At 46.5% G+C, this 27710-nt stretch overlaps 3 protein-coding genes across 3 annotated transcripts; 1 reads left to right on the plus strand and 2 right to left on the minus strand.

The window, feature by feature from the left end:
- Positions 1-410: 410 nt before the first annotated feature.
- On the plus strand, positions 411-3986 carry LOC6618684 (G-protein-signaling modulator 2). The gene is made up of 2 exons (XM_002042910.2): positions 411-1945; positions 2233-3986. The coding sequence occupies exons 1-2, from the start codon at positions 659-661 to the stop codon at positions 2920-2922; spliced, it is 1977 nt and encodes a 658-aa protein (XP_002042946.1). The 5' UTR covers positions 411-658; the 3' UTR covers positions 2923-3986.
- An 85-nt stretch (positions 3987-4071) lies between these two features.
- On the minus strand, positions 4072-13636 carry LOC6618688. Its single transcript, XM_032720753.1, has 6 exons — positions 13323-13636; positions 10967-11114; positions 7854-8917; positions 7353-7791; positions 5638-7293; positions 4072-5569 (listed from the first exon to the last, which is right to left on the minus strand). Exons 2-6 carry the CDS (start codon positions 11061-11063, stop codon positions 4290-4292), a joined length of 4536 nt encoding a protein of 1511 aa, XP_032576644.1. The 5' UTR covers positions 11064-11114; positions 13323-13636; the 3' UTR covers positions 4072-4289.
- Positions 13637-15032: 1396 nt separating this feature from the next.
- On the minus strand, positions 15033-27160 carry LOC6618689 (attractin-like protein 1). The gene is made up of 8 exons (XM_032721100.1): positions 26539-27160; positions 20725-20961; positions 20505-20662; positions 20293-20440; positions 17160-19989; positions 17012-17098; positions 16776-16857; positions 15033-16711 (listed from the first exon to the last, which is right to left on the minus strand). Exons 1-8 carry the CDS (start codon positions 26808-26810, stop codon positions 16554-16556), a joined length of 3972 nt encoding a protein of 1323 aa, XP_032576991.1. The 5' UTR covers positions 26811-27160; the 3' UTR covers positions 15033-16553.
- Positions 27161-27710: the final 550 nt, after the last annotated feature.

Below are 27710 nucleotides of genomic sequence, written 5' to 3' on the forward strand. Positions count from 1 at the left end.
AAGTCTGTGATGTGCAGATATCTGAATGAATTTAAACTGACTTTAAGGAAAGTTAAACCAGAATTATTTTAAAATCAAGCGACATGCAATATGTTTACCACAATGCAATGTAATTTTATAAATAAGTTTACCAATTGAGAAATGCAAACATTGGAAACAAAGCAACATTTTTTATAAGAGCTTGGCTACTAAATATTGCTGATTGGTAAGATATGGTCATGAGGTAAGGGCATACAATTTCTACAATTTTCATAATATCTTTGTCTTAGTGTAAAAATAATAGGTAATTTAAAATTGATCAAGAGACTTACAAAAAACATAACAGATATTATTTTCAAATCTAACGGAATACCATATAAAGTTGGTATTTCTTTCTAATCTGCTTGGTATTTTTCATCGACCCCATTCGGTCACATTGGTCGTGAATCAGAAACGCACTAATTGGTCAAAAAAACGGTACAAAAGATCGCTTAATTGCTGAAATTTCACCTGCCGCAGTTTAGTTTACCCACCAGCAGTTGAAAACCAGCCAGAGGCTAGCTAAAAACCCCGAAGATCGACCCCAAAACATCGCCGCAAAGTGGACAACTCCCAGATTTCGGAGCACCTGCCCCTCAAAAAGGAGCATCGCGACAAAAAGGCGAGACTTCGCAGCAGAATGTCTTCGCTCTCCGCGTCCGCGGAAAATGTGTCCAGTTTGGGACTGGGATCGGGCGGAGGAGGAACTAATTCCCACGACGGGAACTCCCAGCAGGGCTCCGGATCCGATGGAGGATCCAGTATGTGCCTGGAACTGGCCCTCGAGGGCGAACGCCTCTGCAAGGCGGGCGACTGCCGGGCGGGCGTGGCCTTCTTCCAGGCGGCCATTCAGGCCGGAACCGAGGATCTTCGCACTCTGTCCGCCATCTACTCCCAGCTGGGCAACGCCTACTTTTACCTGGGCGACTACAACAAGGCGATGCAGTACCACAAACACGATCTTACGCTGGCCAAGAGCATGAACGACCGACTGGGCGAGGCCAAGTCCTCCGGCAATCTGGGCAACACCCTCAAGGTTATGGGTCGCTTCGACGAGGCGGCCATCTGTTGCGAGAGGCACCTAACGCTGGCCAGGCAGCTGGGAGATCGTCTGTCTGAGGGACGCGCCCTTTACAACCTGGGAAATGTGTACCACGCCAAGGGCAAGCACTTGGGTCAGAGAAACCCTGGAAAGTTTGGCGACGATGTCAAGGAGGCGCTCACCCGGGCCGTGGAGTTCTACCAGGAGAACCTGAAGCTCATGCGGGACCTTGGTGATCGTGGTGCCCAAGGTCGAGCTTGTGGTAATCTGGGAAACACCTACTACCTACTAGGCGACTTCCAAGCGGCCATTGAGCACCATCAGGAGCGACTGCGCATTGCCAGGGAGTTTGGTGATCGCGCGGCGGAGCGAAGGGCCAATAGTAATCTGGGCAACTCTCACATATTCCTGGGACAATTCGAGGACGCCGCCGAGCACTACAAACGCACTTTGGCCTTGGCCGTGGAGCTGGGTGAACGCGAAGTGGAGGCCCAGAGTTGCTACAGCTTGGGCAACACCTACACGTTGTTGCACGAGTTCAACACTGCCATCGAGTATCACAATCGACACTTGGCCATTGCCCAGGAGTTGGGCGATCGAATTGGTGAGGCCAGGGCCTGCTGGTCACTGGGCAATGCCCACTCTGCCATCGGTGGTCATGAGCGGGCCCTGAAGTATGCGGAACAGCATCTCCAACTGGCCAAGGAGCTGCACGACCCGGTGGGTGAAAGCACAGCCAGGGTGAACATCTCTGATCTGCGAAAACTGCTGGGAATGCCCGACTCAGAGCCATCGCCCACCGAGGAGGAGGCTCGATCCACCGCCTCCGATCACTCGGCCAGCGGAAATCAGTCGGACGGATCGGAGAACTCACAAGGAAGAATGGTAAGAAAAACGAGCTATATATATATTTACTAGCTAAAGTCATTAAGCATAACATAAAGCAATATGAATGATTCCTGAGATAATTTTAAACAATACTGGCAGTCAGTTTTTTCTATTTTTCGATATGGACACCTGCAGCGTGCAGTGTTTGCCCCTTTATGTTAGGGTAAATATTTACACTTCGTACCAAAACACATCGTTAAACTTTCGATTCGAGCACATGCTGAGAAATTGAAACCCCTGAAAGATACATAGCTAAATTTATTAATTTAATTGCTTCCCGTCAGGTGCGCGTTCGTCGCCAGAGCATGGAGCAGTTGGACCTGATCAAGATCACTCCCGATGGGAAGCGCATGCAGGAGGAGAAGTTGCGCGCACAGGCGACCAGGAAAGCCAAGGATGACGACTTTTTCGACATGCTTTCGCGGTCGCAGTCGAAGCGCATGGATGACCAGCGCTGTTCGATCAAGGTGAATCCCGCCGGAGCTCCGGTGGTGGCCACTGGTGCCACGCGTAAGCCGCTTGTGCAGCAGAATTCGTTGTTCGTGGATCCCACCAACCTGCCTGGCCTCAAGTCGCCGTCGTCGGCGAATCCGTCAGCCATTGGACATGGGCCGCTCGCCAGGAGCGCCACCACTACGCAGCAGCCCGATGATGACTTCCTGGACATGCTTATGCGCTGCCAGGGCTCGCGTCTGGAGGAGCAGCGGTCCGAGCTACCGCGCCCCAATGTCACCATGGACGCAGAGGCGGAGGCACCACCGCGATCCGTCCCAGAGGCAGCTGTTGCAGGAGCACCGCGCGGGCAGACCGGACGCGGAGCTACCGTGCCCGATGAGGACTTCTTCTCACTGATCATGAAGGTCCAGAGCGGTCGCATGGAGGATCAGCGCGCCTCGATTCCGTTCCGAAATGCCAACAACAACAACAATAGCCGTAGCAACAACAACGGTTCAGCTGGCGGAGCTGGAAAGTAGAGAGCTGTAGTCCAAAAAGCTGAAGTCTAACCAAACAATCCTATAAATCCATCCTTGGCCGCAGCTCCTGACTCATTTCGTTGTAAGCCCATCTTGCGGCCATTTATTCAGTCGTTTATTTTCGGAAATTGGCTGCTAAACGTTTTGTTCTTTTACAAGATTTATATATATATATATACACACGTACACGAAAACATTATCATAATTTATGAATAGCAACTAACCACGTAACCAAATATTAGGGGCGTTTAGGGCCTCGTATACATGAAGAAAGGGAGGAACCTCCAGCGGATGCACACACTCATCCAGTCATGACTCATTACACACTCGACTTTGAGCTGGCCATGATATAGAACGATATGCACTCGAGTCTTACGATATTAACGTTTTAATTGCATGTGCAAGTAGTTTAAGCCGATAATACTAATGTACTAATCCAATTTGCTCAATAGACGGAACCAAGTCTTCTCTACGATCAACGATCTTACATAATCGTAGCCGCATTCAGCTAAATACTAAGTTTTAAGTCCATCGAACCCACTCTACTTGTAAGCAATGCATTTTCCAAATCAAAATCTAACTACAGATATTACCAATTGTAACCATGAGTATTGCATTTTTCTATATATCTATCGATCGATCTGAACTCTGAACATATTTTAAGCCACTTACAATTTTTTTTAGCATATTAACAAGACACAAAGAACAGCAGCTCGGAATTCCATTTGATGACCGGCGCTTGTGTCAGCACTTAGCATACGATATACACAACCAACCATACGTACACATGAAACGTACAAGAAACATATGAACAATATATATAGTTATACCAATGTCTAACGATTTGCCTCTTCGGGTATTGTTCTACACAATATATACAAGATATATGTACACAAAACAAAAACACAAAACTGAGTTCGAGTTGTACGAAATGAAGCCAAAATTTATTAATGTTATACTTTTATGTAGCACGAGATCTACGGGATCTGCGAAGGAAAGATACCATACAGGCGGACAATTATGTCGTGTATTATTAAATATTAAAATCAAAAAATGTTTGCTGACACGTTCGTGCTTTTTATTCCAAGATAAGGGTTTTAGATTCAGATACTAAGAGATCTTATCCTTATGTGACAAAAAAAAAGAATATTTATTCGACTTTAAAGCTTTATTCATAAATTAATCGTCTTAGGTTGCTAGAACATATGCGATAGGTATTCGAAAGTGGGTTCCCTCTAGTCGCACTCCCCTTTTGGCTTGGTTGGGGCAGAATCGAGGCCTCCGATCTCCTCTCCCCCCTAAAAGTAGATCTTAAATTTGCTCTGTTTTATTTACAAATTGATTTAGATAACTCAACAACGGAAGGCCTACGCCGCGAACCCCTTCTTGCTGTCCATGTCGGCGGCCAGCACGAAGATGGGTGCGGAGTAGTCCACAGGCTTGTCGCCTCCTTCGCCCTTCAAGTAGGGATTCGCCGACTTGAGGTTCCGGTTCCGCTTCAGCATGACGTAGACCACAAATATGCTGACCAGAAAGGCGGAACTGGTGGCCATAATGAACAGCACCAGCTGAATGGACTCATCCTGGGCGGTGGCCGCCTGAGCCACTGGAACATGAGCACTGCGGTGCACAAAGTGGGAGCGGGTCAAGTCCGGCCGGAAGTGACCGCCCGCCAGGCGGAAGTCGCCGGCGGAAATGGCCGCCTCGATGGCAAAGGCCAAGTCCACCTTGGCCTCGTTGTGCAGCTCAAAACGGACGATAGCGGATCCATCGAAGTTCTCTTGGACGCGCAGGTTTTCCACGGACTCGCCGCCGAGTAGCTGCTGCAGTTCCCGTCGGATGGTGTCGTAGGCATTCCTTACACTCTGGCCACTGCTGTTGGTCAGGTGGAGTTCGATGGCCACCGACTCGATCGGAACATGGCTGCAGCGACGATCGCCGGCTCCAAAGACGTGGGTGGACTGTAGTTGGTTTCCGGCCGCATCCACGCACCAGCAACTCCTGCCGTTGCACTGCAGCGGGCGGAAGGCTCCCGCCTCATCGCAACTGACCGGGAATGGTGCCGTATTCGCCAGAGCTCGACAACGTGTGGTCTTCAGCTCCATGGGTTTCAGGGTGGCCTGCTCTACGGATAGCTGAGAGTCCAGCAGGGAGTTCGCCAGCTCTAGCACTGTCTCCGTAACACTGGACTCCGCTGCACTGGCGGTGGCAGGCAGTACCCTAGCCTCCACTTCATCGAAGTCCAAATCCTCGCTAGCGACATCATTCAGTTGGGTGAGCTGGGCTATCAGTTGCTCCATCAGCGGATCGCCAGAATCGAATGCCTTGCGGTTACGAGCCTGTCGACTATTGCAGATGGGTTCGCTCTCCCGGGTGAGGGTTCCCTTTAGAGGAGCACCCTTCTTGTCCGCACACCAGCAAACGCCGGGCGCTTCCTCGCCAGCGGATGCAACAGGTTCAGATGCAAAGGCGCGACTGACGATCTCCGTGTGCCTGTCCATGGGTTGGGGCTGCTTGCCCAAGCATTGCACGGGGCTCCAGTGGCCGGTGACGGGATCACATCGGGGCTGGAACCAAACTGAAGAGTGTCCTGTTCGCTGGGCAGCCAGGTTGTTCTTGAGCTTCAGACGTTCGCATTGAGTGAGCACTGTGGACGAGAAGAGTATATGGATTAGCAAGGAGTTCCATAACTAAAAGCGGAGGCTACAATCTCACCTGGACACACGGAGTTGCAGGCCAGTTCGTTGTGGAAGAGGTTCTTGGTCTGGCAGGCGGGTGCCTCGGAGTCGGTGACCACGGGTAGGCACTTGTTAGCCTTGGGACTGAACCTATAGCGCGTGCTATTCCGCTCCGATTTGCCAGTGGCTAGACAACCATTATCCATGGACTCGAAGCAAACATCTCGGGTTTTGGAGCAGCAAACACCGCGGTTATTGACCGGATTCAGCTGACAGGAGTGGGTTGTGGGGCAGACTTCGTGCTCATTGTGGGGTCCACAGCTCATGTCCAGGTCGCCTTGCTGGAGAGGATTACCCTCGGGACAAATGGAGGCTCTTCGGGGCACACATATGGGCATCTTGGGGCACGGGCTGTCTACACATTCCACAGAGATCAGTTGGCATTCCTCGTGGGGGGAGCAGCTTACTTCGTTGCAGTAGTTTCTGCACTCGCAGGTCGGACATCCATTGGAGTCCATCTGGTAGCCACTCTCGCACTCCAGGCTGCAGTTCGTCTTTGGGCAGGCGAAGCTGGAGTTCTCCTGGCATTTGGGTGTTGCTGGAGATTTGACCCTAGTGCCAGGCAGGATTTTACCCTGATCATCCACACACCAGCAGTGACCATCGGGTGAGCACTGGACCTGATTCCATTTGCCATTATTTGGGTCACATTGGGCCACCGCCATTTGCCGGGCGGGGATGCCCAGCTCGGAACTCTGGTGCAGCTGAATGGCCTGCAAGTGCTGACAGGCTGTTTTCAATTGAGGATCCACACATTGCGTGCCACATCCATTGGAGCAACAGCGTCGGGCTCCTTCGCAATGGGCATCGGTACGGCACTCGTAGGCACACGTATTGGCATCCAGGTTATCAGGACCCGGAGGAACCAGGTAAGGACACTGTCCTGGCTTCCTGGGCAAGCAGGCGGGCACTGGAGGACAGTACTCACCCTCGCAGCTCACGTCCACCACGCGGCATTCCTTTCCAGAGCCGCAGGTCACACCCTCACAAGGATCACGGCACTGGCAGGCCGGGCAACGGGTATCCGGATCCAAGGAGAAGCCATACTCGCAACCCATTCGACAGGTGAGATCCAGGCAGTCCAAGTCCTCCCTCAAACTTCGGCAGGTATCCTCGGTAACATTAAAGCCCCGAGATCGGGGAATCTCTGTGCCAAAGCTATCCACACACCAGCACTGCTCCACCTCCATTTCCACCAGCTCATTCTCGTTTTCCGGCTGCCTCTTGGATGCCGAGGCCACCTTCTTGAATTCCGTCTCGAAGAGCTGTCCCAATCCTTGCTGACGGTCTGCACCCATGTCGATCACCTTGGCACTCCGACCCATGACAGGAGCAGCCACTTGGACCTTTAGAGCACTGTCATCCACGCGGTACAGCTTCAGGCGTTCCAGATCCCGACGAGACCGCTTGGAGACACTTGGAGCAGCACTGGCGAGCAGCATCCTCATGCGCCGAATGGTATTCTCCTCGAGAATTTTTCGTTGTTCGGCACGGGTGACGCGTACCTTCTTCAACTGACACTGGCGACCCTCGTAGTCGCCATCGGTGGTGCAACGTGGCGAGGGAACCGCCAGTTGCATGCCCTCCTCGGTGCCCTCCATGCGCTCGGAAAAGTCCCTCAGATATTCGCACACTATAAACAGATATCGGTTAGATTGGAGTACTATATCAGGAGTTTTGAGGTAAGCTTACTGGTTTGCTGATGCGTTCCCGTTGCTTCCTCAGCTGGATTTGGTTTCTCCGGCACTGGACAGCACACGTTCTCCGTTTCCCGATGTAGTTTGGTGCACTTATACTGCTCCGGACACATAATCCTGTTGCTCATTGAGCGACCTTGCTTTGACAGTGCTTCCGGTTCGGGTTCAAAGAAGGCTGTGGGCTGGAAGCTGCGTCCTTGACGATCCTCGAAGCAATACATCACCTCACCGGTTGCTGGGTCTGAAAGTGGGGTTCCCACATCGCAGGGATTGGAGTACACCAGGTCAGGCTTGCAGACGGGCCAGGAGGCGCACAGGGAAGAACCGGATTCACACAAGGGATCGGTGGCCACCTCGCAGTGGGAGCCAATGGAGCACTTGAAGCCATCGCAGGGCTCGGAGCACTCGCAAGTGGGACAGCCATTGTGGTCATTCTATGGAGATATAAGGACTAGGTTAGGGGAAAGACCAGGTGGGGTAACTAAGTCCTAATCACCTTAAATCCGTACTCGCAGACGGCGGCGCAGATGTTGGTATCGCACTGCTCCATCTGGAAACTCCTGGCATAGGACCTGCTGATCATGTTCTCCCATCCATCGCAGTTCACATTGTTGGCCGCTCCCATAGTTTCCTTGATCTTGTGTCCGGTACGGGGATCTACACACCAGCAGACGAGTCCGTTCCTGGAGCACTGCCGCGGAGAGAACTGACCACCAGGACCGTTGCACTCGGGCACATAGCCGCGTCCTTCGCGCTCATTGATCGATAGGATGTCGGCCAGGGCCTTGGCCTGGTGACAACCCGTAACATTTCCCGGCTGCTGGCAATTGAACTGGCATCCCTTGGTGAAGCAGCACTTCTCCAAGTTCCGACACTCCAAGTCGTGGGAGCAGGGTGAACCGCACATGTAGCCCGTTCGCTCAGTGTACTGCGAGTGATCGGGAGCTGGACAGATGCCGGGCTTCTGGAAGGTCAGCGCACTGGGGCAGCACACTCCGTAGTCGTTACCGGACTCCACCAGGCACTGGTAAAGTGGTGGGCACTGCGGCTTTCCCGGCTCCTGGCCACAGAGGAAAGGTCTCACGGTGTCGTCGATGGCGAGCGGTAAGCCGGCGGGACAGAGATTGGCCAGCGACCTGGCCTTCTTGCACGTGGGCACTGGTGGACATGGCTCCGATTTGCACTGCACCTCCTGCAGCTGGCAGGACTGGCCACGTGGACACTCCAGTCCATCGCACGGATCCCGGCAGCGGCAAACGGAACAACCCGTATCCGGATCCCTGGCGAAGCCCGAGGGGCAGAACATGCGGCACGCGGAGGCGGCACAATGCCTCGGCTCGGCGCATACCACGCCCGATCGCGTCTCGTTTCGACTGCCGGGCAGCTCCACGCCGTAGTCATCCACACACCAGCAATCCCGTCCGGCTTTTTCATCCTGGCACTGGATGGCATCAAAGTCGCCGTTCTTTTGGCATCGCGGTACGCGTACAGATGATCCTTCCAGCGATTTCGCTCTTCGCGACTCCGAGCGCCTTAAGTGCTGGCAGGCCGTAAGATTGGCTATAAAAATAAATTAATTCATTTAAAATAGTTATTCATATATGCCAACAGTTTCAATTAGTTACAGTAGATAAATCTTATTTTATTGGCTATTCAACTAGATTTTATATTTTAACACCTAATCAATGTACATTTCTAACTCTAAATTAATAGTTGTTTGCTCCATTTAAATTTTAGATATAGGAAAAAGAGTTTGACACACTTTCGTGTTATTCAACCGACGAATCGCAGCCACGACAATTTCACTTTTAATTTTTTTTGAGGACGTGACGCGTGCGGTGAACAAAATCGCGGCGTCTATGAAAACTGCGAAATTTAAATTAAATATACAAAATGGAGTGCCCAAAGGCGGCATTGCTGGAATTGTTTTTACAGTGCCAGCCATTTGCAGCTGTTTTTTGTTATTTTTTTGGCTGCTCCATGGTCAGATTTGAATCGAGCGTTTTGTATGCGCACAGCTTGTCCACGAGGCGTATAAGCAATTCGCTTCAAATGGTTTTCGGTTTTTGGACGCGCTCGGATGCTATGAGCATTCTGCTTTGGGAAGAGCCCGGCCATTGTCTCGACCGGGTTATGCAATTAAAGTGAGTGAGTGAGTGAGTGATCATACCGCCCCCATTTCCACATGCCTCCCCCGACGCAGCCACCATCCCAATTGGCTGTCCAGCACGCAACGCTGACTTCGGGGTTGCGACAGCTGAGCTTCAGTTGCGTCAATTGCAATCGTTGCAGTCGTTGTTGCTGGTCACTTCCTAAGCACTTTCGATATATATTTAATGCATCATTATGCAACTGTCAGCGGCAATAAGGGTACTGAACACTTTCGTGTAGAAGAAACTGTGGTGCAGTGTCGCTTTTGTCATATAAGTTTCGTTTTCCTTATGAAATATGATCCGAAAAACCCTCAATTAAGGTAATTTTTTCGGTATACAAGCATGCATTTCATAAACAAGTTTCGGCTGTGGAACCGCTGAGTAATCGCTGAACTTATCACCGTGGATTTCTTTTTTTCGCCGCACATCCGCCTCGGCTCATCCGAAATATTTATTTTTTATTTTATTTACTTTTCACTGACTTTCTGTGCGGTGGTCGTTGCTTTTATTTTTCTGGAGTTTTCGCTAGAAATTGAATGAAAGTTTTTTTGGCAGCGCCTCCAGCGCGCGTTGACCATCAATTTGTATTTGCCGTTTGGTCAGGAGACAGCAGCAAAATCAAAAAAGAAATGAAAATGGCTTTCAGTTTCTGTGGTAAGTGAATAACAACAAAGCAAAGCCGTCCGGCAGCAGGCAATTAAAGCTGGCCAATGATGAAGATAATCAAGCTGAAAAACCGCGGCCACTCGTATTCTCGCCACCCAGGCCAAATCGAGTTTGTCGCTTAAGTCTTTCGTTTGGTTTCCGCTCGGCAAAACAAAAATAATGGCTGAAAAAACGAGTATAAGACAGAAGCGTAACGAAAACGAAATCAAAGCGGCAAACGGGTAAGTACCCCGAGAATTGTTGGCCTATTGTGAGCCAGAGTTGGCACTGGGTCTGGGTCTGGGACCTCTTTTGACCGACTGACACAGTGGTTGCTGCATCTAGAAGCCGACTGACTGGCTTTGTTTCCCTTTTGCCGCAGTTCTGTTTTTTTTTCATTTTTCGTTGGCGGCGACTTAACGGTGGCCGGCGCATTTTTCTGCTAAGCGCTTTTTAATGATGGCGTGCCATTTTTCACACCACCCAGACACAGCGAGTTCTACACGAATTACGAATTTCCACACACGTCACGTTGAAAATGCATCTGCAGCCTGGCACTTGATGAGCCACCAAATGATCCACATTGGCACGTTGCGGGTTCAATGACTGCTTTTTGGCCAAAAACAAAAACAGAGCAAAGCAAAATGATAAAGTTCTGGCTGAAGAAGTCATTGACTTGCAACCCCGTCGTTTTGGCATTACACGGTAAAAAAAAGGAAAGAATTTATGTTTAACAAGCTTTATGGTTTGTTAGGTAATATACGAATTATAATCAATAATAATACTTCACATTTTCTTTCTGTGCACTCACCATTTGATCGCTTGGCCTCCGAAACCTGCAGAGCCAGCAAAAGGAGGAAAAGGCAGCCGGAGAAGAGTTTCAGCCAACGTTGATCATAGTGCGCCATTTTCGGGCATCCAAGAGTTGCCAAAAAATTTCCTGTTTTCAGCCGCTGTTGCTGTAAAAATCGACAGAGATAAAAGAAAGACAGAGAGATCGTTAGTGTGCGTAGTGAGTAGTATATGGTTGCCAAGCTCGCTGGTTTGACGTCACGAGCCGTGAGACTCAAATTTTTTAGCTAGACACTTTCACTATCAGCTAGGCATACATTTGCATCTGCTTTTCGGGGCGCGGCAAAGAATTCGGAGCGATTCGATTGCGTAACAGAGAGGAGGGGGGGGTTTGATATGGGTATAATCTGAAGGGGTCACGAACCCATCCAAAGACTGGCTTCTTTTTTTCTGGAGCCCAACTGTCTTCGCTTTACGGCCGGGTGATTAATCTGCGCAGACTTTGCCGTTGACGTCGCTGCGCTTTCACTTTGCCAACAAAAAACAGCCAACGAAACACACAGCAACAGCCAGTCAACTTTATACATCATTTATTTTTATTTATTTTTTTAGCCTCTCCTCAAAATTCACTTTTGCGCCCCGTGTGTGCGAGCGTGCGTTTTCCGGTCCATTGAAAATGGCTCAGATGCGGCCAACTCCCTGGCCACTTTAATGACACCGAGGATTTTCCCTCATTATGCCCGGCCAATTATATAATGCATTCATCCCGCAGTGGTTAGAGATACGAAATGACCAACGAGCAGCAAAAAAAAAAAAAAAGTTTGTGTCCTAAGTCTTTTGATTTTTTACTTTGGTTTGGGTGAAAACTGTGTGAATCATTTTCTCAATGGCCGGTGGCCGCATTTGCAATTGGCCAAACATGAAAACATGCCAACACACCTGGTCGATCCACAATGAAAATTTCAACACGGAACTGGCGGCGGAAAAACCGAAATGAAAAATGCCCAAAAAAAAAAATAAAAACGGTACGTTTGTGTGCTTTTTTGGCTTGTTGCATGTGTTTTGCAAAAACCAGGCCAGCCGCATTTTCACTGCAACCGAGCCAAAATGAAAGCCTGGTGTCTTGAACTTGGGCCAAACTTGGGCGCGCCTGCCAAAGATTTCACCTCGCAGGCAAAAAGCTCGAAAAACCTCAGCGTTTGGCACTCGGCTCTATCCGCTTGTCATTGAGGAGAGTCAAGTGTGGCTAATGGCTTGTGGGTACTTCGGTTGGACGACCTGCGCGGGTAGTCTTGACCCTGCCTGAGTACAGTGCAAAGTTACTAGAGTGTAAAGTTAAATGATTGGTGAAATGAGGCCACATGTCAGTCAGCGGAGGATTGGAGCCGGGGAAGTGCATAACTGAAGGGATTTCATGGAGGCTTTGCGTCTATCGCACTTCAGACGGTAATCCTATTACATATGTGAGTGCGAGTACTCTCAACATTTAACACATTTCCCTGGCATTTCTTTTCCATTTTCCATTAAGGTTTTTTGAGTTGGCTAGTCTGATTTATCATTTAAAGAAAATACCCTCTAAGCCTTGACATCTTAAACTCAGCCATCTGCATATTTGGCCTTTTCCTTGACCTTTCCCCTTTTATGGCCAACTTTTTAACGCAGTCTCGCATAATCAAGCAGTCAAGTCAGAGATTTGCAGAGGACACCACCTGTAGAGCTAGTACCCTTATCTTTAATTGGATCGACCCAGTGCTGAACCCTTTGAGCCATCTCCATTTCCCCTGGGAACGCAGCTGGCGAAAATGTTCCACTTTAAAGTCAAACTGCGAGTCATACAGGTATTTTTGGCTCTTTTCCCTTGGCTGGTGGTGGCTTATTGCCAACTTTTTTAGTTGCAGCTACAGTTAACTTCAGTTAGACCACACTTGCGAAATGGTTTTTTTTTTTTGGGCTTATGCCTAACGGTTCGGCTTGGACTGGCGCAGTTAATGTCGTTTCTTCTGTGGCTCTTTGGTTTTTAGAGCCGTTTTAAATTGCGCATGTCGAACTTTTGAGGGGGCTCAAAAGCCCAGTACTCTGACATAATTTCGTAATGAGCCAAATATTTGAACAGAATGCGTTGTTTACTTGGTTATTCCAGTTTACGGAGAATCGAGAAGCCATCGCACGATCGATCGTAAATGCCAATAGTTCACCTTGAGCTTTCAATTAGCGTATGTAGGCTCATTTAACAGGTGACACGTTGGGTTGAGACCCCCTTTTTTTACTATTTGACTGCCCACCTTTGACACCTTTACGAGGGTATGAGCACTTAAAGCTCGGATTCAATTTCAATTAGCCCCGTTCAGATCCACACCCTCGATTGGCCAACAAACCTGTTTAATTGGGATGCTGCTGCGGCTAATCCAATAAAAAGTGAAACTATTCGATTTGGAATTTGTTTGTGGTTTCGGTTTTGGTTGTATTTTCGACTTGGGTTTCAATTTCCAGCGGTATGTGCGTTAATCCAGGTGCACAGCTGGCCAATGCTATGGAATTAGCAAATTTTCACTGAATTTCACTGTGCCAAAATCGGTTTTCACTGCGATCACTTGGGCAAAAAACTCTCTCGCGTTTTATGTTTTAAGTTTTTACTGATTCGCGGCGGCAATTTAAATTCGCGTGCAACCTCAACGGCGGGCGTTGCGCATTTGAGCTTTTGCAAGTCTTCGCTGTGGCCTAGTAGCTCCCCAGTTGGCCAAGTCGGCTCCAAGCCGTTCGATCGAACATGTTGCGCCCGCGCCACGAACTGTCAAAATCCAAAACCCAAACAGCCGAGCTACAACTGAACTTAAAGGCCTCTGACGCATTGCTGGTTTTGCTGCAAGGCCGGCTGTTTAGTACTAACTAAATGAAGGTATGCGACTAAAGGTACGATTAAAAGATTAAATGTATATTGATTAACAAGAATTTCAAACAATTTAAAAAATATAACTAACTGTTTCTGGGTATAAGTTAGCAGATCTCTGGAAACAATGTAAATTACTTATTTAAACCAAAAACATTGAAAAGTAAAGATAAGTCAAGCTGCGGTTTTAAAATCATTATATGGAACTGTTATCTTTGAAAAATATTTTGAAGCAATTAAAAAGTAAATACTTTAAACCACAAACAGCGCCATTTTTATAGGGGAAACAAATTTGAATATTTTTTTGAATAATTACCTGGCTGAAAATGAAACAAAGCAATTAATGTGTGACCCTTTGTCTGGGGCTCGTTAAGTTGGGGAATTTTGAAATATGCTGGGCTCCTTCCATATGTGGACACTTATTCATGCTCCAATTCCACTCCGAACATTATGCGTTTGGTTCTGGCTTAGACTTTGGGCATTCCAGCGTTGATTCATAACGATCGGCTAATGTTGATAATCACATTGGCTTGCCATGGAGCGCAATAGTTCACTTAACCCAGTGCGTGTTGGCCTTCGCGGGCGAGAATTAGCTAGGCAGTGGGTAAAACCGATTGAACTCGCTGACTCAACTTGGATACATATATGCACAAAAGGTGTACATAAAACACATATGAAGACGCCAATGCAGCCGCCAGGGGCTTGGAATTCCTCTGATGGATGTTTTGGCAGAGATCTTTGGTGGGCAGCACTTCCGCTTCGTTTCGCATTTCGCACGCTTTTGCCATCGTTCGCTGGCGTCGTCGGCTTTCTTCTTTAATTTCATTAATAAAATCGTCATCATTAAATTAAATGCGCTGCTTGGAGATATCGTGACACAAAAGCCACGCAAATTGCCGAAGATGTTCGAAAATGATGGGCAGAGGCAATCCGCGAAAGCAAGAAACAGGAAAGGGCCAGCCCAATCACAACATCCGCGTACGTGAAATAGAGTGCTGTCATGGAGCTCCACAATTGCTCCAATCGAACCGAACCTCGACCTGAATACACAGCTCACATTTACCCGGTTTATCAGGCCATGCAGCCGCGCCCCCAAACGTTTGGAGCGCCCCTCGGCAGCCGGCGAAAGTGAAAGCTCTGTGAAATGCATGGGATAACTGGAATCCGCAGCGGCGATGAGCAATGAAAACCAAACCACTTCGCTTTGCTTACATTTGGAGTGTCTTTTTATTGGTTAATAAACTAATATATGATTCTTTATCTATGTATATCTTGCTGCTGCTGCTGTTGTCTGTGGTCAGGGGTCAAGGGTCATTTAGTTCTGGGATAACAAACAAGTCCTCAAATGGTTTGTAGCATTTGATTATTTCCAAATTTTTGGGGGGCATGGAACCGGATTGGCAAGTTTTTCTCTATATGTATATTAGGTGTATGTCTCTAAACGCATTTTACAATTGAAATGAAATTTCGTAAATGGACTTTATTAGATCGTTTAAAATATGAAACTGATGTACAATTATCTGCCTACTAACCCAAAGCGATCGAATCGTCTTCATCTCGACTAGAGATTGTGTACTTTAAAAGGTGTGGTTCTTAAGAGATCTCTAGGTGCTAGTTAAAGTTTGCGACGAGTGCCTTTTGATTCTAGAGGTTGTTCCATTTCTGGATTTGTATATCAGAGAGTGCATCTAGTTAGTTGGTGAGACTTGTCTTAGTTTGAATTATAGAGTTAATTAACTGTGTGAGTTGTTTCTGTTGTTTTTTGTTTGTTTGTTTGTTTGCTGCTGCCAAGAGGAAACCTTACGATTAGTTTGTGATTTAATTGGAATTTTGTTGGTAAATGTTGGATCTCTCATCTAGATTGCATGTACAATATAATCGTTTGATTTGTTTTGGGCGCGTTCTCATATGAAGAGCTATTTGTATTTGTATATGTATAACTACTATCTAAATAGCGTTAGTAATTTACGTATATTATTTACAATTGCATTGTTTTGCTCTTTTTTTTGTCGGTCTATGTCTTGATCCACTTATGTCTTGCGTTGTAAATATTTGCACGGATATTAAAAACAGAAATATTTCTATTATTGAACACAGTATTGCATTTCTCCGTCACCTCGCTCTTTCTCCTGCTCCTTGTACATGTATCTATCGCCTGTCCTCTGGTTTGGTTCATCACTTTTTGCTAAGATCAATTGTCTTTTGTTTTTGACTCTGTTTCTGTCGCGGCATATGGTGCAGCTGCTGCCGGGGCAGCTCACAAAACTTGCATAAATAAATTCTAACAACACGCTTAGGCTATGTGGTTAAGTAAAAAAAATACATTCATAATTTGAATACAGCTGCTGTTGCCACCGAGCTTAGCGCACGTGCGCGGTATAAATAATAAATTAAACATTTATAACTATTGCAACGCTACTCGACCTATCAACTATATCAAATTGTATATAACCGTATATAAATATGTCCTTTTGCTAAAAATTATTATTATTTGTTTGTTTGTTTCTTTCCTTTCGTTTCGTTACTAGTCTAATGCATTAAAGTAATAATAACTGCGGATTATCAACTTGCTAGCTTGACTTTTGTGTGTGGTTAGTAGAAGAAAGTCGGGGCAAATATTCTATATACTCGTACCTATTCGCTAGTTACATATTATCATAATTATTATCATTATCGTTATCATTATTTCTTTATGTAGGTAAGCATAGTGTTACGGTTATTATGTACAACTGTCTGGGTGCTGGCTCTGCTTGCGCTTTGACTTTGGCTCCTTGGGATGCTGATCGATCGACGGACGACGCGGATTGCCCAACGTAACTAAGGCGCTGGCCACAGCCAGACCAGCGGACTGGCCAGAAGGCGCTTGCGAAAGGCCACCTGCGGGTACAGTGATTCTTAAGTAAGACACATACATTCTATAAGATGATTACTTCATCCTTACCCGTGGGCAGCCGGACTAGAAGCGAGAGCACAGCGGCTCGGTTGCCACTGCAAGGCTCCAAAGCGATGGGACTAGGGCATTCCTGTGTCAAAATAAGATACAAAATATTTTAGAGTTTGATCTCAAACTTGTAATGTCCAAATAAGGTCTAGCTTTATATAATCTGTTCCACTTTTCTTTATGGATTCCGTCCGCTAAGAAGTCGGCTCATAATTTTAATGGATTGATTCGCCTACCTTTTTGCGTTTTTTGGACAGGTGGCCAATGCCCTCCAGCGTCAGACTCAGATCAATACTTTCGCGGTTTTCGATATCGACCAGCACCTGTGCAAAAATGTTTGCAGATTAGAGTCAACGCAATCAAGTTGCCTTTTTCAGATCTCACCTGGGAAAACGGTCGACTCGCCATCTGTTCCATTTCGACGAACAATCGCTGACGCCGCCGGAACATGTCGTACTTCTGCTTAATCTTCCACAGGACGGCGGCCATAAGCAGCAGCAGCAGGAAGCAGGAGGAGAATGTGATGAAGAACTGCTGCAGGTTGAGCTTGGGATACTGTGAGAAGGCAATTTGTATCCAGATTGGGGGCTGGAAGTCGTGCACGAACACGTAGAACGTGGTCAGGGAGCTGTTGTCATCGGGCGAGTGCCCGAATTGGTAGTCCGTCTTGGGGAACCGATGACGGAACGTTGAGCAGTTAACGCCCACCAAGATGAGCATGTCCGGCGAGCCAGCCCTCTTGACCGAAATGTCCATTTTGGCCGGCACGCTGCACGTAATGGTGAAATCAGCATCGATCTCCGGCTTTCCCGGTGAATTCCTGAAGTTGATTTGCGTAAAGTGGCGATCCTCCTTCTTGGAAAGATTAAACGTGAACTGGTAGTCGATGGTCAGCTCGTAGTAGCAGGAGCCCTTTAGCGGATCCCCGTGGTAATGGTTCTGGGAATCGCACTTCTCGCAGTGATCGCCCACGATACCCTTGGTGGTGCAGAAACACTTCCCAGTGTCCGGATGACAGTAAACGCCTTGGCCGTTGCAATCGCATCGCTGGCATTTTCCCCCGTTGATGGGATTTCCCCAGTATCCAGTGCGGCACTTCTCGCAGTGCGCTCCTGTCGTAAGATTGTTGCACGGCTGTTCGCAATGCTGTTGGTCATTACAATACGAATGCCCGTTGCAGTTGCACCGGGGGCAGGACGTAAAGAACCAGTGCTTTAGGGCACACTCCGTGTCATCGTAGGGTGCTAGTGCTCCGCCAACCACGCATCTGCCCAGACCCGTGTTAGAGCCATTGTCACACCAACCGCAAGCCGGATCGTCCAGGCACATCTGGCAGCTGTTGTAGTAGCCACATTGGGCACTTGACAGTGCCGTAGTGCTGCCCACCGCCAGAGCCGTTGATTGGATGGGAGCCGACCGGCACTTGGCTGTGAAGGTGGTCCACTCTCGGCACTGACCGTAAGGAAAGCTGGCCGTGTAGGCATTGCGGTCCACACAGCGCTGTTCGTTTTGGCACCAGATGCACTCGTCCTCGGTGCAGTTCTGGCAGTTGGTCAATGAAGCGCAGGACGGCGAGCAGGCCACCTCATCCTGCGTCCGGTTGAGAGCCAACCCACCGTAGGAAGTGTAGCTTTTGCAGCGGTTGTGCTCCGAGTCCCAGCGACACGCCAGGTTGGCAGAGCAGGCGCGACAATTGTGCAGCTGCTCACACACAGAGGACACCAGGTACTCCTCGGAGATGGGGCAGGAGTCCAGATGCTTGGCATTTAGCGGCGGACTAGCCGTGGACACTGCCATTTGCGTGGACGACTCGAAGAAGACCGAAGCCATTGAGGTGGTTTCACGACACCGCTCCTTGCTGCACACTCCGTTTCCGCAGTATGTGCAACCAAAGGCGGTGGACACGCACGATTGACAGCTGGCCAGTTCCTGGCAACGGTGTACATCGTGCAGTAACTCCGAAGTGAGTGTAAGCCGGCTCTTCGACGGGCAAGCCACGTAGTCGTACTGCTCGCGTCCGTAGATCGCCGATCTCTGAACCTGGGTAATGGCGATGCAACGCATCTTTTGCACGTCCCAAATGCACTTCACTCCAGGTCGCGTTGCCGTGCACTTCTCCTGTTTGGTGTAGTAGCTGCAATAACCCGGCTGGTAGCGTAGCATATCGTTTAGCAGCTGGCCATTGAAGCCACCGTAAATGTACAGTGACTCCTCGAACACAACCGAACTGTGACCGAAGCGGGCCAGATCCGCCTGCAGGTGGCCCGGCATCGGATGATAGTGCCACGAGTCGCAGTACACGTCGTACACGAGCAGGTCCTGGCTATAGCACTTCGCTCCGTAGCTCTGCGAGGTGTCGTTGTGCGTGTTGCCACCGAAGACCATCATTAGTCCCTGGTTCACAAAGTTTGCCGTGTGAAGCAGACGCGCACTTGGCGCCGCAGACAGCAGACTCCAAACTCGCGTGGCCGGTTCATAGGCATACAACCTAGAGCTCAGCACCTGGCTGGACTCACTCTCGGAGACTATTCCACCGTAGACGTACACCTTCTCCGTAAGAAAGTCGTAGGCGGCACTGTGTCCGTAGCCGCCTTTTACCACATAGCCGGTGGTGGGCACGATGCGCCACTCGCGTGACGCAAAGTTGAACTCCTGCACTGTGTTGAGGTAGCCGTAGTTGGGAGAGTGACCGAAGATAACAACCATGTACTGGTAGTTGTTCTTGTCCCCGTAACCGGGAACCAAGGTAGCTGTGTGACCCACCACATGCAGGGGTCCGCACATAGCGGAGGTTCCTCCAGTGGCGTTGCACGAGGGATCCGTTTTTACCGAGATGTTCGCCCACGTTCGCGCCGAGACGTCGAAAGCCCACAGTTCGTTGGAGATGCCGTGGCCCTTGACCACTCCACCGTACATGAAGATCTTGTCGCCGTACATCACTGTCGAGGCACCGTATCGCTTGTCAGGAACCTCGCTACCATCCTCCGGGTGCACAGTCTCCCATACGTTGCCGTTGAAGTCATAGGTGCTCATTAGTTTGCCTCGTCCGTACGATTCGCCGCCCACAATGTGCAACGTGTCTCGCCAGATGGTGGCGCCATGGGATGCGCTTCCGGCTGGCGCCGGGGAGTGCTTCGGGTGGACCGTGGACCAGGCGCCGTGGGCGCTGATCTGACTGCAGTCGTCGCCGGCGAAGCCCTCGTAACAGGAGCAGCTGTAAGAAAGTACGAGACTTAATGAGAAATTGCAAATTTGCGTTTCTACTTGTATTTCCTCGCTTTTCTAGTTTAGTTTCTGGTTTACACTTAGTTAAGCTACTCAGGCACGTAATTGCATTCTAAATTTAGACGAGTGACAACAAGTTATCTACAGATAGCCGGTAAAAAGTTAGTTATATAATACAAACAATAACAAATGTCCTAAAGGGCATTTTGAATACTATAATAAAACTCAATACGATGCAAGCAAAATAATAAAGGGCTTCATATATAGAGTACATAACATTGCGCCAACTCACCGTTCCTGGTCAAGACGACAATGGCCCTGGTTCTTGGACTCAAAGCAGTTGTTGGGACAGGCGGCTATGTTGCAGGCTTCACCCCTGTACATGGGATCACAGATGCAGTCGCCATCGCGGCACTTGCCATGGCCGGAGCACTCCACTTCTGAAATGGTATAAGTAGTAATTAGAATCTACTTTGTTTAGGATAATGTAAATGACAATCGTACCATCGCTATCCGAGGGACAGCTGTTCATCTTGTAGGTGAGGTTGAAGCCGGACATGTTGTAGGCATCGTCACTGAAGAAGTGCACCAGCGCCGTGCCGGATGTCGCTATCACCTGTGGCACTCGACGAATGGAGAAGTTGCCGCGATACATGAGGCCACTGAACGATAATACGAAGGTTAGTCATGGAATAAACATGTTGTCCAAGCAGACTAAGCTCACCTGAACACCGCCAGCAGGGGCGAGTCCACGCTGTCGCCATCGTATATGTACAGATGATCCCAGCCGCACTCCGTGGCGAACTCTCGCAGGTGGATCCGTATGTTGGCGGTTCGCGACGGATTGGTGTTGTGTCGGCGGTTCCAGTGCGGATGCCTGGCGTCGATTAGCCAGCTGCACTTGACACTCACCGAATAGTTGCCCCATCCGTCGTGTATCGTGCCCATGGGGTGGTACATGCTGCAGAACGGGAAGATGGCAAGAGAGAGTGGATATGGAATCCATTAGCTTCGAGGTGGCTAAATAAATCAATTCCTCTATCGATTTAGCGATATGGAGTGCACATGCAAATGGCAATAGCCCGATGCTGTGAGAAGATAATTGAATTTGCCGGTCAGCCGGCCAGCGCAATTGCAATCTACAATTGATATGGGTACAGTGTATGCGAGATGGTATAGGTTGCTATAGGCTGCATTATCCGTATTGCGTAGACTATCTGTGTCCGAAGTGAAGCCGCTCAACTGTTGACCGGCCAAGTCCGTTGTGCATTCTACACTCTTGGGGCATTTGTTTCCCGTGGCTTTTGTTCTTTGGATGCGGATTACGAGTGGAAATATGTCTGGAAGACAGTCCTCAACGGAATGTGACAAGTTAAGAGCTTGAAACTCGAGTAGGGTATCCGCCAGTCGCCTGCCAGTGCCTTCCTTTGTCTGTCTTATTATTTTCTTAGTGTTTTGTTTGCACATCCGCTTATAAATAACTCTTTCCCCTGATTTAGTCGCTCTGATTTCAATTTACAGCTGTGCGAGCTCAAAACGCAGTGCTCAACATACTCATATGTACATATATGATAATTAAATGCTACCCTGTAGTTGCAGCCGCCGTCTTAATAGTTGATCTTAGCTCAATGAAGCTGGGTTCGGAAAAATCGAATTTTTGAAATTTAAAAGCTGGAATCGTTTGCCCATTTTTTGCCCATGTTTGCCCACCAATTAGTTTTTTTTGCCCACGTCCAGTTTTTGAGATATGAATTTTCGAACAAGTTCGAAAATTTTCGAAGATCAAAAATTTCACTTTTTTCAAAATTTTTTTTTTTTAATCGCAATAACTTCGTTTGCCCACGTTTGCCCACCCTTTAGAATTTTGAAATTTTCGAAAATTTTCGAAGATCAAAAATTTCACTTTTTTCAATTTTTTTTTTTTTAAATCGCAATAACATCGTTTGCCCACGTTTGCCCACCCTTTAGAATTTTGAAAAAATTTATACTTTAGAAAATATAAGACATTCAAGTTTACCTCGGTCTACTTTGCCCACCCTTCGAAATTATTTTTTTTCGTTTGCCCACTCTTAAAAATAAAAAATTTCGATTGCCCACCTCTTAAAACTAAATAATTTCGTTTGCCCATCCTTTAAAATTAGTTTATTTCGTTTGCCCACCCTTTAAAATTAGTTTTTTTCGTTTGCCCACCCTTCGAAATTAGTTTTTTTCGTTTGCCCACTCTTAAAAATAAAAAATTTCGATTGCCCACCTCTTAAAACTAAATAATTTCGTTTGCCCATCCTTTAAAATTAGTTTATTTCGTTTGCCCACCCTTTAAAATTAGTTTTTTTCGTTTGCCCACCCTTCGAAATTAGTTTTTTTCGTTTGCCCACTCTTAAAAATAAAAAATTTCGATTGCCCACCTCTTAAAACTAAATAATTTCGTTTGCCCATCCTTTAAAATTAGTTTATTTCGTTTGCCCACCCTTTAAAATTAGTTTATAATGTTTGCCCATCGTTTAAACTTAGTTTTTTCATTAGCCCACCTCTTTAAAATATATATTTTCAGTTAAAAACGTTTGCCCACCCCTTAAAAATGGTTTTTTCGATTTTCCATCTATAAAACCAAATTTGTACAGATGTATGTAATAACTGTAAGTTGTGGCGCCAATTTACATATGTATCTTAGGATCGGCGGACAGAAGCACTAATATTATTTGATTATGATGAACACATATATGTATGTATGTACATAAATATATATGTATATATACAAAAAACTATATATATGTATGTTCATCAACACTTGCATGAAATTTATTAATGATTAAGAAAATTTGATAATTGGTCCGCCGATCCGGTGGGCTAATGAAAAAACTAAGTTTAAACGATGGGCAAACATTATAAACTAATTTTAAAGGGTGGGCAAACGAAATAAACTAATTTTAAAGGATGGGCAAACGAAATTATTTAGTTTTAAGAGGTGGGCAATCGAAATTTTTTATTTTTAAGAGTGGGCAAACGAAAAAAACTAATTTCGAAGGGTGGGCAAACGAAAAAAACTAATTTTAAAGGGTGGGCAAACGAAATAAACTAATTTTAAAGGATGGGCAAACGAAATTATTTAGTTTTAAGAGGTGGGCAATCGAAATTTTTTATTTTTAAGAGTGGGCAAACGAAAAAAACTAATTTCGAAGGGTGGGCAAACGAAAAAAACTAATTTTAAAGGGTGGGCAAACGAAATAAACTAATTTTAAAGGATGGGCAAACGAAATTATTTAGTTTTAAGAGGTGGGCAATCGAAATTTTTTATTTTTAAGAGTGGGCAAACGAAAAAAACTAATTTCGAAGGGTGGGCAAACGAAAAAAACTAATTTTAAAGGGTGGGCAAACGAAATAAACTAATTTTAAAGGATGGGCAAACGAAATTATTTAGTTTTAAGAGGTGGGCAATCGAAATTTTTTATTTTTAAGAGTGGGCAAACGAAAAAAAATAATTTCGAAGGGTGGGCAAAGTAGACCGAGGTAAACTTGAATGTCTTATATTTTCTAAAGTATAAATTTTTTCAAAATTCTAAAGGGTGGGCAAACGTGGGCAAACGATGTTATTGCGATTTAAAAAAAAAAAAATTGAAAAAAGTGAAATTTTTGATCTTCGAAAATTTTCGAAAATTTCAAAATTCTAAAGGGTGGGCAAACGTGGGCAAACGAAGTTATTGCGATTAAAAAAAAAAAATTTTGAAAAAAGTGAAATTTTTGATCTTCGAAAATTTTCGAACTTGTTCGAAAATTCATATCTCAAAAACTGGACGTGGGCAAAAAAAACTAATTGGTGGGCAAACATGGGCAAAAAATGGGCAAACGATTCCAGCTTTTAAATTTCAAAAATTCGATTTTTCCGAACCCAGCTTCTTTGAGCTGTTGATCTTTCGTTTCCTAAATTAATAGGTCAAACGAACATTTGCTCGTTCTCGGCGGAAAATGAATATTCATAAATTAAATGATGAATCGGTTTATTCTAACCAAGTTCTGACTATTATATGTTTATGGTATAGTTGTGAGTAAACACTCTTTATAAGCCTTGTGAACCATGTGCAGATAAAGAATGGGTTTTCACCAAGCAAAACTCCATATCTTACTAAGCTGGCAAAGATAATTCAGAATGCGACAGAATGCGCCTCTATATCATTAAAAGTGGGTTTGTAAAATTATCGTATATAGATGATTTTATATATGATGATGATATGTAGATTCTGCACAGCTTCAAGTGTTTTGTTTGCCATTTAAAGACACTTTGCACACTCCTCTGAGTTGTTTGTTTGTTCTAGTTTTAACAATTAACTCACATAGCCAGTGTACTCGGAGAAAGTGGAATCAGCAGCCTTCCGCATTCTAAATGCGACTCACGTTACACCAAGCAAGTGCCGATAAGTACTGCGTATAGTACACAAACAATCGCGGCCACAACAATAGGACTGATGTGAATTTCCACACTTTCCGTGTGGCTACACTTATAATTGCTTATTTATCTATACAATAATCACAATGGCTTATCTAAAGAGTACAATTTGGCTTGCTCATCAATTGTTTTATTTTTGTCGTCGCTGACCATCATATTTTTATTATTTTCGCTTGTCAAAAAAATGAAATAGACCAGATCATTAAACAAGATTTTTTTAAGTTTATGGTTCTAGCTTTGTGGGATCATAAAGTCAGAAAGTCATAAAATATTATTTATGTGGATTTCTAGGCCATATCTTTAAGTAGTTCTAAAACCTCTTTGATATTATTGATTGTATCTATGCAAAATTCATATAGATTCTTAGATTCTCCCCAAGAACCCCCCTAGTTTTGTGACCGCAGCTGTAGGAGACTGCGTCGTGTGGGCGTTGTGTCTCGGCCAGTTCTAAACTTTGAGTAAACACTCCGTCCAGTCGGGATGCAGCCGTGCCTGTGGCCATATCAAGCGATAGCCACGAAAAATCAATGTCGGGCAAAGATATATTTACACACTCATTGGCAGCCAGCCGGTGAGTCACTCTGTGCACTCGAGCACGGCTTAGCTTACGCACAGCTTTGTAGATGGTAGATGGAGCCACATATATGTATAGCAAAAAGCTGGGGCATCGGCACCGGGAGCCGGAGTAGGTGAACAGGCGCCCTCGTCATGTGGCCATTCGGCTGGAATGCATTTGGAGTGAGGGAAACCAGTTCGATTGCGCCCAGTTTTTGCATAGAAAGCCGGCAAGGCAGTTGCTTCTCGAAGGGAACTGGGCAGCGGTTAGATCCGAACTAGCAGCGAAAAGACTGAAAATTCACAGGCGATAAGCGGACACACACCGCTGATAAGGCCATGCTCTTATCACTGCTCAATTTGAGCGGACAAGTGTGTGGCCCCGGAATTTATGGCCTGCTAAATGCTGCAATCCAACGATCTAGCGCTCAACCGCAGGCCGGGATCAGGGGTCTGTGTGGAGCCCGAAACTGGTTTCTGGATGGTTGGGGCAGGTGAGGCGACGACCTCAATGCTCGAGTGCGCAAATAGCAGGTCCCATCATCAGCAGCACGGCAGGCAGGTGAATGGGTTTAATTATTGTCAAGATAGAACGCTCGCTTATCGGGCTTCGCGAGCAAATAGCCGCTGTTAAGAAACATAAACAAACCATTTCATGAGCTTAATGACGCCAGCCGTAAGCGTGAGCAACCAAACTGGCCCAACGACTTCTCACATATCTATATAATATAATGTATAGCATTCGCCCTCCACTTTAAATATATCAGCCTATTGCCTGGCAAAAAGGTGTTATCTAATTTTTGGCGAAACAAACATTATTTTACTGGGATAATATTTTGGGATTGATGTGAAATAGTTCTGCTATGAGTATATATCTCATTTCTTGGTTTAGATATTTTATATAGCACTGTTTCTACTTGGTTCGTCTTAAAGAAGCTTTACAGTAGATAAGCAAAGCATTCTGTTTCTGACTCAGGTAATATGACAAATAGTTGTTAAAACGATTTTCCAGAAATATATGTATATATATTTCCCTGCTCAATCAACACATTAGATGGCGAAGAAGCTAATGTGGCCAAAAAGCAGTGGCCTCTGCCCCAAACAAGTTCAAAGTCAAAGCGAACTAATTGAATAATCCGCATTGGCAGCGTCAGGAGGCGTAGAAAGCGGCCAGCAGGTGAAAGAATGTCTAGAGGGAAATGGGAGAAAGAGAACGGGAATGTGAAGGGGGACTGGTAGAAATTGGATGGGAGCGGTGAAGAGTCGAGATAAACCCGGCCAAGAACCCGTCCGACCAGATGAAACTGAACCGTTGGCTGACACAAATAGGCCGGACCGAAAAGGCAGAGGAGATCAGACCGAACAGAATGGAAAATTGATATCATATCGATGGCTTTAACAGCACATCATACTGGGATGGAGCTGATCTTTGGGGTAGTGAAAGATCTAGCCCATCTATGGTCAATTCTGTGACCTAATATGGAGGTCTTACTGTATCTATGTGACATGCTGAGCATAACCAGCTGCGTGACCACCACTTACCGCACTTTTCCGCCACAGAACTGGCACTCCGGTCCCTGCCAGCCGTCGGCGCAGAGGCACTGGCCGTCCTCCTGGCACTGGCCGTCGTTCTGGCAGCGGCCGCCGTGGGCGGTGCAGTTGAAGGCGGCCGCCCGATGGAGTCCGCTGAAGCACCCGTGGAAGAGGAGGAGCGTGAGGAGGAGCAGGCATTTTCGCCTGTACTTGGCATTGAATGTGGGTGAGGTGCTGCTCCGGTTCGGTTGCTTCTGCGGTGGCTCCGCCGCCAGGCACATGATTTGCGTAGTTGATTCCGATTCACCGCCCGCCCGCAGCTTCACATCGTCGTCGTCCTGCAGCGAGTCCTTCGATTTTCGCGACTATTGCACAATTTTCCTTTGGGCCTTTCTCTCTGGCCGTTTTTCTTTTCTTTTCTATTTGCAATCTTTGCAATTCGGGGCAACCCAAGGCCCCGCACACACACACACACGCACACACTGGCACACTCACTCACACTCGCGAACGCGGCTGCACAACAAACAATATTGGCAAAAGAAAACAACAACCTGCATCCAGCGACTGGCAAAGTTATTGACAATTTATTTGTGAAACGAAACGAGAAATCTGCTGGGGGTCCAGTGCTGCACAGCGTTGCACTGCTTCGGCGTTGCAAGCACTGCTTAACAGGGTTGTCAAGTCACTGTCGGTATCGATAAGATTTAGATACCTGCAGATATTACTTTAAAATGATTTAAACAAGCTTAGTATGCATATACTTATCATATATATAGAGGAATGTCCAATATATATAAATAATAATACATACGTAATAAAAGAGAAAGCTTAACTTTAAAGAGTAACAGGGCTAGCAATTTAATTTGGCGCCCTTGGATGCCCAACTTATTCAAAAAGTTTACAAAGTTACTTGCTTGGTAATATTGTAATAACAATTTGTTTTTCCCATAGTAGGCATTACTTTTAATTAATATTAATAATGCGAGTAAGATATTATTATTTTAATTTATTTTCAGATATTTTAGTTATATCAATCGTACAATCGATATCTTATCGCTACAAGCAGTGCATCCCTCGCAGTCGTTACAATCGTAACAGCACAGTTACAGGTGCAGCTTTCTGTTAGCAGGACTGCTGTTTATTTGTTTATTCAAAAACTAGAAATAAATGTAGAAAGCAAA

Source organism: Drosophila sechellia, chromosome 3R (assembly GCF_004382195.2).
Source record: "Drosophila sechellia strain sech25 chromosome 3R, ASM438219v1, whole genome shotgun sequence".
NCBI lineage: Eukaryota > Metazoa > Arthropoda > Insecta > Diptera > Drosophilidae > Drosophila > Drosophila sechellia.

What these genes read in the sequence shown, in the direction of transcription:
- LOC6618684 (XM_002042910.2), top strand. Translation starts at nt 659, where the DNA reads ATGTCTTCGCTCTCCGCGTCCGCGGAAAATGTGTCCAGTTTGGGACTG. An exon ending in AGAACTCACAAGGAAGAATG is followed by an intron (nt 1,946 to 2,232) that starts GTAAGAAAAACG and finishes GCTTCCCGTCAG; the next exon opens with GTGCGCGTTCGTCGCCAGAG.
- LOC6618688 (XM_032720753.1), bottom strand. Translation starts at nt 11,063, where the DNA reads ATGGCGCACTATGATCAACGTTGGCTGAAACTCTTCTCCGGCTGCCTT. An exon ending in GGAGGCCAAGCGATCAAATG is followed by an intron (nt 8,918 to 10,966) that starts GTGAGTGCACAG and finishes TTATTTTTATAG; the next exon opens with CCAATCTTACGGCCTGCCAG. An exon ending in GGGAACGCATCAGCAAACCA is followed by an intron (nt 7,294 to 7,352) that starts GTAAGCTTACCT and finishes ATCTGTTTATAG; the next exon opens with TGTGCGAATATCTGAGGGAC.
- LOC6618689 (XM_032721100.1), bottom strand. Translation starts at nt 26,810, where the DNA reads ATGTGCCTGGCGGCGGAGCCACCGCAGAAGCAACCGAACCGGAGCAGC. An exon ending in CCCCTGCTGGCGGTGTTCAG is followed by an intron (nt 20,663 to 20,724) that starts GTGAGCTTAGTC and finishes ATTATCGTTCAG; the next exon opens with TGGCCTCATGTATCGCGGCA. An exon ending in CTGTCCCTCGGATAGCGATG is followed by an intron (nt 20,441 to 20,504) that starts GTACGATTGTCA and finishes ATACCATTTCAG; the next exon opens with AAGTGGAGTGCTCCGGCCAT.